The 12382-nt window shown below is 37.0% G+C and overlaps 2 protein-coding genes across 3 annotated transcripts in view; one reads left to right on the plus strand and one right to left on the minus strand.

Annotated features, from left to right (window-relative positions):
- Positions 1–1244: 1244 nt before the first annotated feature.
- LOC111598627 (flocculation protein FLO11) lies at positions 1245–11693 on the plus strand. The gene is made up of 6 exons (XM_023313967.2): positions 1245–1437; positions 2911–3106; positions 8573–8662; positions 8726–8876; positions 8953–9074; positions 9139–11693. The coding sequence occupies exons 2-6, from the start codon at positions 3032–3034 to the stop codon at positions 10600–10602; spliced, it is 1902 nt and encodes a 633-aa protein (XP_023169735.2). The 5' UTR covers positions 1245–1437; positions 2911–3031; the 3' UTR covers positions 10603–11693.
- LOC111598626 (centrosome-associated protein CEP250-like) overlaps positions 11511–12382 on the minus strand; it is a 32501-nt gene continuing 31629 nt past the window's right edge. Inside the window, exons 4-6 of one of the 2 annotated variants that reach the window (XM_030225779.1) lie at positions 12291–12368; positions 12085–12225; positions 11511–12020 (exon numbers count right to left, since the gene is read on the minus strand). In XM_030225779.1, the coding sequence (XP_030081639.1) occupies positions 11781–12020; positions 12085–12225; positions 12291–12368 (459 nt within the window). In that variant the 3' untranslated portion in view covers positions 11511–11780. The remainder of the gene's footprint in view (positions 12021–12084; positions 12226–12290; positions 12369–12382) is intronic. The other variant, XM_030225778.1, reaches the window with a different exon arrangement.

Below are 12382 nucleotides of genomic sequence, written 5' to 3' on the forward strand. Positions count from 1 at the left end.
TTTCTCTCTATTGCGGTTCTCAATTTTTTTCCTTAGCTCTTCGCTGCACGACAAAGGGCTTTGAAAGGCGGCAAAACAAGTATATAAACGGCATGAATTCAAAATGGAAATCTCATCTTACAAAAGTCACTGAAAACTGAAAACTGAAAACTGTAAACTGAAAACTGAAATCTGAAATCTGAAGACGGCGACGCCAACGCTCGAGACAAGCAGCTTTGCAACGAGTACTAGATAGTTGCTGCCTTTCGTAATCCCTGCAGCCTAATCTGACTCAGATCTTGCGCCGCAGTTGCTGTTTCGATCGCTCTATTTAGCCAACAACTGTATGATGATCCAGTAAATTAGACAAATAAACATTTGGTAAACGGTAGCATGCATACTCGATGCTAATAGCCCGGATCCCAAGCATTGAAAATGAAAATCAAATTGTAGCTGCAATGTTAACGCTTTGTTGACTGCCCTCTGCCTGAGCTATGTGGGCCCTGACTCTAGCTCTGGCGCTAACTGTGCCTCTGACTCGGACTCCAACTCGATCGGCTACCCACATCGGCTACATTTAGACGATCTTTAAAGCAGCTTCGTTTATTAACGAAGCTTCGTTCATTAACAGTGGTCGGCAGCTGTGTGCTTTACCCAAATAATTTCATAAAAATTTAGTTTACTCTGTTTTATTTTGCATTTAATTTATTTTTTAGAAATTAATACTTTTGATAACAAATTTATTAAAATGACTAAATCAATTCAAATATTACATAACTAATGAAATCCCACCTAAATTTGTGGCTTCAATTTGTAAGCCATTTTGAACAGGTTTGTGCCACTGTGCATTGTGTCGGCGTTGATGACGATCGTTTGGCGCTTCTTTTGTGCTGCGTCTAGCGGGCGGACTCTGCCAGCGGCCTAATGTGAATTTTAAGCCAAGTCGAATGCATTCGCAGCCATCAGTTCTGTACGAGACACTGTGCGGTGCGGTTGACGCAGCGGCTAAAACGACAACGACATCAAACGTTACATAGATGCAAAGTACTGAGATACAAAGATTGAGATAGACGATTGAGACGAAGACGCGCGTCTTTTGAAGTGCAATTTGCAGTTGTGCATTAACCGATAGGCATTAAGTGTTAAGTGGCGTACCGTAATAAATATATAATTTATGCCAGCTGAGTCTTGCGGATGGATGGATCTTTTTAGCGGCAACGATCGAACGTGATTGTATCTCAAGTTGCAAATTTGGCGCGTGTGCTCTTGACTTTGTTTCCACATTCGATCAGTCAGACAGCCACTGACATTTGATCTTTTCAAAAGATCGGCGAACGGGCGACTCGTGTGAACCGCGATGTGTGTTTAGTGCGGTACTCAACTTAGACCACATGGAATACCATCGAAAGCACCACCTACGTGTAGCACAGCAATTTGTTTGTTCACTTTAAGACTCAGGTGAGCCATAAACCAACTCTGATCTCTGATGGGTTCCCGCCCATTGCCAGATGCTCGTAATTCCTTCCACTCAGCTTCTACAATTAGAAAAAAAATGCCACAGTCGTAATCAACCTGTAATGCCAGCTAATTGGAATAATTGTTGTTGTTGTAGCTGTTGTTGCTGTTGCTGATGCTGCTTCTGCTGCTCTTTCTGTGGAAATTGCTGGCAAAAATGTCAAATAGGCTTCGAGTTTGGCTCGTTTCTCTCAAATTTTTTTCATGTTGCGCTGCAAGGCACAAAACTGCAATAAAAAAAGAAACAATAACAAAACCAGCATCACGAGCTGAGGATAAAGTTGCAAATATTTTGTTGCTAGTTGCCGTTTATTGTCAAAAAGGTCAAACCAAAAACAAAAAACTCCCAAAACAGAAATCAACCGGGGAAAAGCAAACTCTGCCAAATTTTTGCATGTTTTGTTGTTGAGCATAAAGTGATCTGTTAATAGCTTGAAGGAATACTTTAAATAACAAAAAAGATTTAAATTGATTTTCAGTGTTGAGAACACAATTACTTATCTCAAATGAATGTTGTTTAATTTGTGTATTCTTGTTGAGATATTTCAAGGATTAGTCCAAATTTATATGTAGAAATAAAGAATAACAAAAATATTTTATTTTAATGGCCACATTGGTTGCTTTTGAAAGTGTTAGGTGCTCAGGATATCAATCAAGGCCCAGACTTGATCACTAAAATACTCAGCGAACATTATCGAGTATTTCAGCATTGACTGGAAGCACTCAAGCAATTTAGTAATCAAATGTAGATTAAGAACAGAAAACTCGAAATGCATCTGTGCGAAGACGATTTACAGACTTGTAGATTGTTTTAAAATGGCTCGATTTATGTGACTTCAAGGAAAGCAAGTAAATAAAATTGAAAATTAAAAACAAAAAACAGCGTAAAATAGTTCAAAGTTCAAATTGACAAATTTGGAAAGCTTGGAAAGCAATCAGATACAGCACGACAAGCAACTTACTCAGAGTGTATATATGTGTGTGTGTGTGTGTGTAACTGAGTGTGTATGTGTAGTCTGAAACTGCAAGGTTGCAAATTGAATTGTAGGTGGAGGTCGAGGCAGAGGCAGAAGCAATGCGTTGCTAATTCTGCCAGCCATAAAATGGCAACAATTTATGCCGCTTGTTGGCATCAACATCAACAACAGCAACAAATACAGCAACTAAACTGCAAATGTTTTTTAAATTACAATTAATTACGAACTTAAAATCGAAAATTGTTTTCACCCTGGCTGCTGCCCTAGCCCCATTGTTGTTCGTTCCAACAAAGCTGAAGCTGAAGCTGAAGAAAGTTTGTTTCGAGCATCTTTAGTAAGCCTTAAGGTAGACACAATTGAAGTTATAATAGTAATGTAAAAGCCAATTAGTGAACACTTTCGAGCACTTGCATTTACAATATTTATTTAACACTTTCAGCCCCAACAAAACGTCCACTAAGCTGGCCCATTGATTAGGCAATTCGAGACAGCAGTAGAAAGGAAAAAGCATAATAAATAACACATAAATCGAGTACAAAGACGCCAAGCCGTTGACGAAAATGCCAGCAAATATGAAAGATTTTCATCTTGAAGCATTCGCAATATGCTGTTTCATCATGCTTATGGCCAGTGAGGTAAGTTTTCGATAATGAGCACATATCAATCACATCATGGCTATATTAAAACTATCATATTTTATCTTCTTTCGTATTTCATCTATTCTTTACTGAATATCATTTTCTTTGCATATCTCAAATATATAGATACTGACATAAGAAGTATCTTAAAGTTCAAAGTATAAATTTGCATATATTTTCATTTTATTTTACTGTTTTTTGGCGTATCTTAAACATGTGAGAATTGTTTTAAAGATATATTATTGATTTATTATTTTATTATATTTTTAGTGATTATCAATATTCTATTTTTGTTTAATCTGTTTTTAATTGCAGTAGTATTGGTGTTAGAAGTATCTTAAAGAAGTTTTTACTAAATCTGTTTCTTATTTAAAGTCAATTTTTAAAATATTTAATTTAATAAAATTGCTTGCGAAGTGTGTTAAAATATATACTATTTATATACATTTATTTGAAGTCTCGAGAATATTGTTTTCTACATTGAGTATACTCAGTCATAAATTGAAAAGAGTATATTCGTTTTGTAAACTGACCTCTTCCCTTTAATAAATAACTATTTTGAAAGCGTTAACATAAATGTTCTGACAAGTAAAATTTTACTGAAAATATATTTTAGTGATCTGAAAATAATTTATTTATTGTCTGTTCTTTATCAATCAATCTTTATGTGTATATCATTAAAGATAGCTAAATTATCTCAGACATATGGAGTTTGAGTTAAGTCTATTCTATCTATCTTCAAAATATGGCTGTACGTTATTGCATGAAATTGAAAACATCTTTAATATATGTTTATATGTATGTATAGATGTATATTTATAAATATATGATATATATATTTATATACTTATTAGCTAGGCAGATTAATTCTGAATCAATTACATGAAGAATTCAAGTTTGCATTATGCACATATCTATTGAATTCTTGAATTTATATATATAAGAAACATATATAAATATAACTATGTATATTTATTTATTGATTTACATTTATATACATTTTTAGAATAATATTTTAAAAATGATTATATAAATATTACATATTTGAATAATATATATATACATACAAATATGTAAATGGCTATACATATCTAGAAATCATCATTAACATTCCTAAGATTTTACTGTACAATGTATAAATTAACAGTCGAGTTATAGCACATTCGCTATTCAAATGGCTCATCAAATATTTTTATAGTATGTCTTAGCTATTGTATTTAGTAATTACCGCATTGGTATCCATTCATTAGTTCGTTTTACTAGCTAGATTTATCAAAAATTGATGTTCATTTGCACAGTTTAATTGATTTCAATTATTTGGAAGATTTTTGAACTTTTTTATTGAAACTAATCTTTTGAAAGATATTAAAATTACATGGTGGCATATTAAAGCCAATCTGAAAAACTATTCTTATTCTTATAGATTTATTCTTATAGATTTATTCTTATAGATTTATTCTTATAGATTTTGGAACGCTATGCATTGTTGTTGAGAATAGGGCTCGTAATACCAATTACCTAGTCAACTAGTAAATATCTGCAGTTAAGCAAGCAAATAGACATCTCGACGATAACTTAATAAAAAATTTGATTTAACATATATCGTGATAACATGTATTCTTTACACTTCCTAGTTATAGATTGAAAAATTGAGATAGCTGTCTATTCAAACGCAGTTCTATTGTAGAGAAATGCAATGTTTTTATATGTTAAGCAAGACAGCAACGACAACAATAAGAATATATTATTTCTTAATCATTTCCATTTAAAGTACAGAATTGAATAATACATCCGATTTGCTCAAATAAAATAATTATTGGAATATTAAATTCACAATTTAAATAGACAAAAAGAGAGTTAATTCTTAAATAACTATAATTAAAATGATTAAGCTTTTACCTGCGGTTCTAGCAACATTTTACTCTTGCAAGCGCAATATTTAAAACAAATTCTAATATAAATTGGATGCTAATCATTTTTGCAAAAATTTACCGCTCTACCAACTGGAAATAGCCTTTGGCTTAGGCTCTGACAGCTATTTCGTCTTGAGCTTCTTCTTATGGTTTTTCGCTTGTGGCGTTGCTTCCCAAGTGCTTTTAAGCAACGGCGGAAAGTGTTGTAATTCTGCGCTCTTTACGCTTTGTTTCATTTTTAATTTATTCTATGGTCTGTCTATGTGAGTACACCTTCTGATATGGGTATTCATTCACACACATGCCACAAAAACAAACGGCAAAGGTCTTCAAGCATATTAAAACAAAGACGTCGCTGGCCAAGTGACCTTTTTACTGACACTTTTGCAGCACAGCAAGAAAAAGAGTAGAAAAAGCAGCAGCGAAAAAATGGAACAAAATACGTAACAAAAATGTTCGTTTTCTGCCTTTTTTTTAGCCATGAAAATAAAGCGAAGATGAAGTTGAAGTTAAAGCTGAGGCTAAACTTACAGTTATGAAATGGTTGTCTTAAGAAACATCTCTCCACAGTATCCACCACTTAAAGCTATTTAAATCAAACTCCGAAAACATCAACAGTAAATGAAATGCATTTATCTATGAAATTAAATACAACTATTCGCAGCGTGTGATCAAATTGCAAATTACATAAATTAGCCCCGAGTCAAGTATTTGGTTAGTTGACTAACCATTTGCTATGCCAAATTGCTAGCCAGCCACATCTTCGAGATCTTCACAGTTTCCGAGTTGAACAATGTCTCGGTGCCCTTATAAGGCGAATGCAAAACAATTTTGTCAGCCCACAGTGTCGCAAATTAATGCTAATCACAGCACCTTATAAGCCAACGGGAAGCCTAATCAAATAACCACCAATGTAAAAGTGTTGAGAACTTTTGCTTGAAAACAATCCAAATGTGGGCTAGTTATGAGAGCGCGACTTCAAGATACCCAGTAAATAACGTAAATATTAAATAAATGCTGTCTCTCTCTCTCTCTCTCTGTTTCTTCCCCTCTCTCTGTCTGTCTCTCTCTCTCTCTCTCTCTCCATCTCTATCTCTATCTCTCATTTTAAATTTAACCTCTACAAAATAATATACCCTACCACTATAAAATAAATGGTATTGAGGCCAACAAATCTAGTTCACACTATAAATGTAGAGCTTAAGTGACGCCTCATAATAAATAATAAGTTGATTGAATTTAACCTGGGCATAAATACACCGAAAGTCAAAATGTCAGCAAATGTCTTTTATCTATTTAATGGAGCCTAAGTTTAGTCACAGTCGTCGAATCAACTGTGACACGTTAACTCAGGAATTTGAAGGGTTCAGCAAAAAGCGAACGTCCAACGAATTTATTCGTACAAAAAAATTGTTGTCCAGCACATACATATTTTATTTTTCTTGTTTTTTCCTTATTTTTTGTTAGGTTTATATAAGATTTTGTAGGGCTGCGCGGCGGGCCTCACGTGGTTTATTATATTGTTTCGAGGCAGCTGGGAAAATAATTTTTCACGGACTTTGCAGACTTGGCTACGGAAGCTTATTCGCATATTCACACGTAGCTGAAGAGGCCCAGTGGCAGATTTCGATAAGTCATTGGGCTATAATTTGCGAGAGACACATGAAGACTTTTTCTATATAATTAAACAAAAAAACACAAAAACTATGAAAAACACAACACACAAAGTTGACATTTCACACAGCAGCAGGTCGCCGCATTGGGCTCATCGACTGTTGCAAGCAGCCGTGGCACCATGTGCCAAGTTATGACATCACTTCAATTCATCAACTGGTGGACCATAGCCCAAAGCTGTGGCATACACATACAAGCCAGCCAGTCAGCCAGCTACAATAGCATATGGTCTTGGTCTTGGCACGAGTACTCAGCCCGACTATGAATAGATCTTGATCAGACAGCAGGGTACTCGCTATCATTTGTTTAGCTTCACTAATAGCTTTTGGCTTGGGAAAGCGCCGCAAGCCGTTTTCATACAGCGACTATGCATCTAAAGATATATTGCAAATCTATATTTATCTCTATATCCATATTTATCTCTGCATACCTTTACCATGATCTTCTGGCTACCATTAAGTCACATACTTTGTCTAAAATTTAGGATCATCCTGCGTTTCCTTATTATTGATAATATTGACTTTTTACTACTTTTACTTCGACTTCTACTTTTACCCTAAAGACTCCACTAACGCATAAACAGATTCATTCTTTCCCTTATTCTTATGTATACAAGAAGCCTTGAATAATCGAAACTGAAGGTCTGAGCAGGGTTCAGTAAATCTTCCGACAGAGCAGTTCTGATTATACTTGATTCGGGCCACACACTGATTCGATCTGGCCCTGGCTGTCTATCCGGGTATATGAACACGTCGATCTCCCTCTATAGCACGCGCAAATCAAGTCTCTTTCAAATAATCGCTAACTATTCTCGTTTCAATGTGATAATCTCAAGTATTTAATTACATCTTGAACAAATTTGGAATTAGATTCTCCCGATTTTGGCCGCAGTTTCATGTATTTTGTATACAGCTTTATTTTTTTTTAAATAAAAAAAACTTTACTGACATTCGTTAAGTACTACAGAAGCCAGTTGTTAAATAAAATGCTTGGTAAATTGGCAGAACCTCGTGGCAAGTGTTCCTAATGGCAACGCACTGTAGATCTTCTGCCCGCAAAAAAAAACGAAAAAATATTACTCCATTTTCCTATTGAATGGAAAAGCCTGTTTTATTTAAGAATCTTCTATATTTTAAAAGCTTAATTAATTTGGATTTGTTAGCGATGTATTGGGTATTCTAAAGGAAGGCAGCGTCTATCAGGCATACCTCATTTTGGCTGCCCGTTTTGAATATTTATACGCGGAACGAGTTTTTTTGTAGCTAAACATTTTATATTTTTTCATTTATTTTATTTTTATACATATATACAAATTATGGGGTATATTTAATTTAATATCAGTCGAGGGTAGGCTACTGTGCGGTTGTGAAGTTAGTTGTAGTTGGTTATGAAGTTAATAATTGACTTATTGAATAAATTAAGATTCGTATTTAGAACAATTTATTTTTAAATTTGAGGTAGAGTTAACAAACAAATTTGGTGTCCTTTGAGGTTCGAAAATCTTTGCAAATCCAATCTTATATTTAAGTATAAGCAGCCATTACAAAATCTAATATTTAAGTATAAGCTAATATAAAATTTAATATTTAATAATAGTAAAACTAATAATGTATAAACTAATAAAAAATCGAATGTAATATTTAATAATTAATAATTACATATAAAATAAATAAAAATATATATATATATATAAAAAAAAAATATATATATATACATATATATATATGTATATATACATATATACATATATATATGTATATTATATATATATACATATATATATGTATATATATATAATAATAAAATATAATAATTACAAAATCTAATATTTAAGTATAAGAACCTATTACATTATTAACATCTATGTTTTTTCCAGTACCAAGCTGCATTGAACGCACAAAAGACATCCTTCTCTTGCACAGGACGACCAGCGGGCTACTATGCAGACGTAGAAACTGGCTGTCAAGTGAGTGTCAATATTAAGTTTACTGTTTTATTTTTGTTATATTGTTATGCTTACCATGCTTAGGTCTATCACATGTGCGATGGCTTGGGCCGACAATTCAGCTATACCTGTCCCAATACAACGCTCTTTCAGCAGCGCATGCTCATCTGCGATCATTGGTACATGGTCAACTGTTCCAAGGCTGAGAGCAACTATGCGGCCAATCTTCTGATAGGTAAGTGTCAGTCTGAGTTTAGTTAGTCTACTCTAAGCTCAGTAAATATTATATTCCCTTCAAAAATGTTCTACAGGTCAGCGAGATAAACCATTTGTGAATGATGAGGAGAATAATTTGCGAACGCCACGTCCCGATCTGCTAGACCGTCCCTATGCACCAGACTATTCTGGCGAATCCTTTAGAAACCAATACAAGGTAAAACACCACAAATTACATAAATGTTTAAGGACACTGACCTGTTTCTGTCTTTTCTAAGCAGCAACTGACGCCAAGTCAAAATCAAATACGTGATGATTCCACAAAGAGCGCCGATAAATTTGAATCACAAATAGCACAAAATAGTCAAACACGCTGGCGGATTCCCCCACCCAGCCGTACTATCCTCCCGCCTGCCTTTGAGCCACAAATAGAGCTAGCCAGCAGCACGTTACCACCCCGACCCAGGGTAAGCAGCAGCAGCAGCAGCACCACCACCACCACCACAACCACTAGCACTCGCAGACCCGCCGCCATTACGCCTCCAGTGCTACACAAGCGTACGGAAGCTTTGTATCAACGTGCTGCGGATGCGGATGCGGATGACCTGGGCACGAGCCACAGCACACGCTACAATACCTCAGCGGACTTTAATTCCGCTGAGCTGGCAACGAATAAAAACTCCACCAAACTTGTCAAGTTCATCAAAGCGCCATCGAAAATCTATGAGCCTCCTTTCGTCTATCCCATTTACAATCAGGACGTTCAAGAGGTGCAGCCGGTCACAGAAGCATTGCGCACTTCGTCAGCTGTGCCTTTTAGCACCGCCTCGACTCAGACGCGTTTTTCAGTGGCAGTCGCCAGACCCAGCACCACTGCGAGACCACTCAGCCGTCCCACCACATACGCCGGACAGCCCTTCTCTCACAGCACGGTTGCCACCACGGCGAGCACGACGACCAATTATCGTCAAGCTGTGGCACATACAGAGCATCGAACACCCACGCCGGCGCAAGCATTTCGCCAGACCGCACCCACTTCCACAGTGGCTCCCAAAATAGGAGGCAAGGGCGAGCTGCCTTTTAATGATCTGCTGCCACCATTTGTGGACTTTGTGCCGCATGACATAGCCACAACTCAGGGACCGCCCATTTACTACGAGTGGAAGGTGCCCGCCAATGGGCTGGTACCGCCCAAACTGGATCCGCCCATAGGCGTTGACGGACGTGAGTACCCGGAGACTAAAGGTGACTACAATGTTAAGGTTAAACTGGAGAGCTTCAACTCGAAGTTGAATGACATTACCAGCCACAATGCTGTGGCAGTAGCTACTGGAGTTGCACCTAAGCGCTTGCCCATATCGCGTTCTATCAAGCCCAATGAACTGCCTCTAGGGGCCACCGAGAAGGCACAGCGACGTGCGGATGTGGTCAGCACCAGCTCCAGTTCCAGCTCCTCATTGACATCGGATATAACACAACTACGCAAACAGCTGCTCATACCGGAATACGCCTTTCCACTGGAGACTATCGGACGCACGGGCTATGCACCCGGCTCAAGTGTGGCCGGTGATCTTTACAACTCGTTTCAGCTGAAGATACCTGAGCGCAGTGCCGTAACTGGCAGCAGCAGCTCATTAGGCAGCAGTTCCACTCAAGACAGATGGTTCGGCGAGAATCCTAAGTGCCCCGAGTGCCATCCATCATTTGTTGTGCCCGGCACCTGCGAGCCCTGTCTGCGTAGATAGTTAACTTACTCTTAAGCTCCATATACCATATACCATATGCCGCACCGACGCACCTTCCTAGTATTAGATGACATAATATTCATAACCGCCCAAGAAAATCCGCCTTCGCATCTTTTCATGCATTTAAATGTTAATTTTATTGTATACACTCACAGTAAAAATAATGCGCATTAAATAAGTGAGTAAAAACTACGTATATTCAAACATGAACCACGGTTCACAATTGCTACGTTCCAGGTGGTAAGTAGTATTTGATAATTCAGTGTTATAGCGATGCAACAGTTATGCTTGCCTAAAACGGCAGACTAACCACATAGGTAACTTGATAAATTCAACAGAGATGGGCGCCGAGAAGCCTAAGAGTAATTTGTAATTTGCTGATGTAAAAGTCTTATCAATAGGCCTATATAAAATATATATGTATATAATTATTTGTGATGATATTGCCTGATATCGGTGCACAGTGACATGGTTCCGTCTGCAGTTGTTTTTTTCCTATGCAACTATTTAAGATTATCTACAATTTGACATTCAACAAGACTCAACTCACAGTCTCTCTGACTATGACTTGGTACCTTCAACAATAAAATTCAATAATGCAGTTTAAATAATTTGAATAACCTTTGAACAGTGTCATTCGGTGCTTGTGACTCATTAAGATCAGCTTCATCTATATCGTCGCGATTAACTGTAACTCTTGTGATTTTATATACAATATGCACTATGCAATTGTTGCTTTGTGACTCTGTTTAATTTCTCAACACAAATCATTTAATACAGCAAAGACTTTACTTGGAAATTTAGAAAAAAGTGTTCCAAAATATTATTTTAATAGTTAAAATCTGTTTTTCATATTTTGTCAAGACAGACAATTTCGAATTGTTACAATTTGTTCGCAATGCCTATCCATAATTTTGTTGATATGACATTCGAAAACATATATATACATATTAGTGTGTATAGAACGCGTGCAAACATTTAATTTGAAAGGCACATTTAGATAAATGCATGATGTGTGGGACTCTAATTCTTATGGTTGTTGGCATGAGGGAACACTTGGATGTCAGAGCGATGTTCCACAGTCGATCAAAGGGACAATCGATAAAACCATCGAGAGGAAACATTGAATAAGGGGAATTGGACAGAATTCGAATAGAAACTTTTGACTAGCACTTTGTTCAAGGCTCATAAAAAAAGACGCTCGGGGTCCAGGGTCGGACGGAGCCCACCAGCATTTCCGGATGGACATGCGCCATCTTAGTGTCGGGGCTACCAGGCTCATCGCCTGGGAACTCGTGACCCACCGCTTGAGCGCGCAAAATAATTTGATGCCGCTTGGTCACATCCACATTGGCCACGACGCCCGACTCGTGACGATAGCTATAAAAACGATTTGTCAAATGGCCATCCACATATATCTGATCGATTAGACAACAGCAACAGATTATTAAAGCAATCGGAGATGAATATAGAATCACTCACTTCGTAGCCACCAATGCCAGCACAGTCCTCCAATTCCCATCGGACATAGAGCGCACGACAGCCCAAACTGGAAACACTCGTAATGCTCACCGGAAAACTGTCACCCGGTGCATTGCCCATACACGGAGATGGTTGAGCGTTCTATAAGCGTCCACAAAAGTATTATAGAAATATGTATATATAAATGTACATGTGACATTATTTACCTTGGGGTTTATTTTATTCTTGGTCAACACATGATGCATGGCATGCAAGTCATAGATAATGGAGTCAATGAAAAATTTCTGCAAGAATCGAA

This window comes from Drosophila hydei, unplaced genomic scaffold (genome assembly GCF_003285905.1).
Source record: "Drosophila hydei strain 15085-1641.00,03,60 unplaced genomic scaffold, DhydRS2 tig00008139-arrow-pilon, whole genome shotgun sequence".
NCBI classification, from domain to species: Eukaryota; Metazoa; Arthropoda; class Insecta; order Diptera; family Drosophilidae; genus Drosophila; species Drosophila hydei.

Coding starts and splice junctions, on each gene's coding strand:
- LOC111598627 (XM_023313967.2), top strand. CDS start 3,032: ATGCCAGCAAATATGAAAGATTTTCATCTTGAAGCATTCGCAATATGC. Junction 8,877..8,952: donor TGCGGCCAATCTTCTGATAG/GTAAGTGTCAGT, acceptor AATGTTCTACAG/GTCAGCGAGATAAACCATTT. Junction 9,075..9,138: donor CCTTTAGAAACCAATACAAG/GTAAAACACCAC, acceptor TTTTCTAAGCAG/CAACTGACGCCAAGTCAAAA.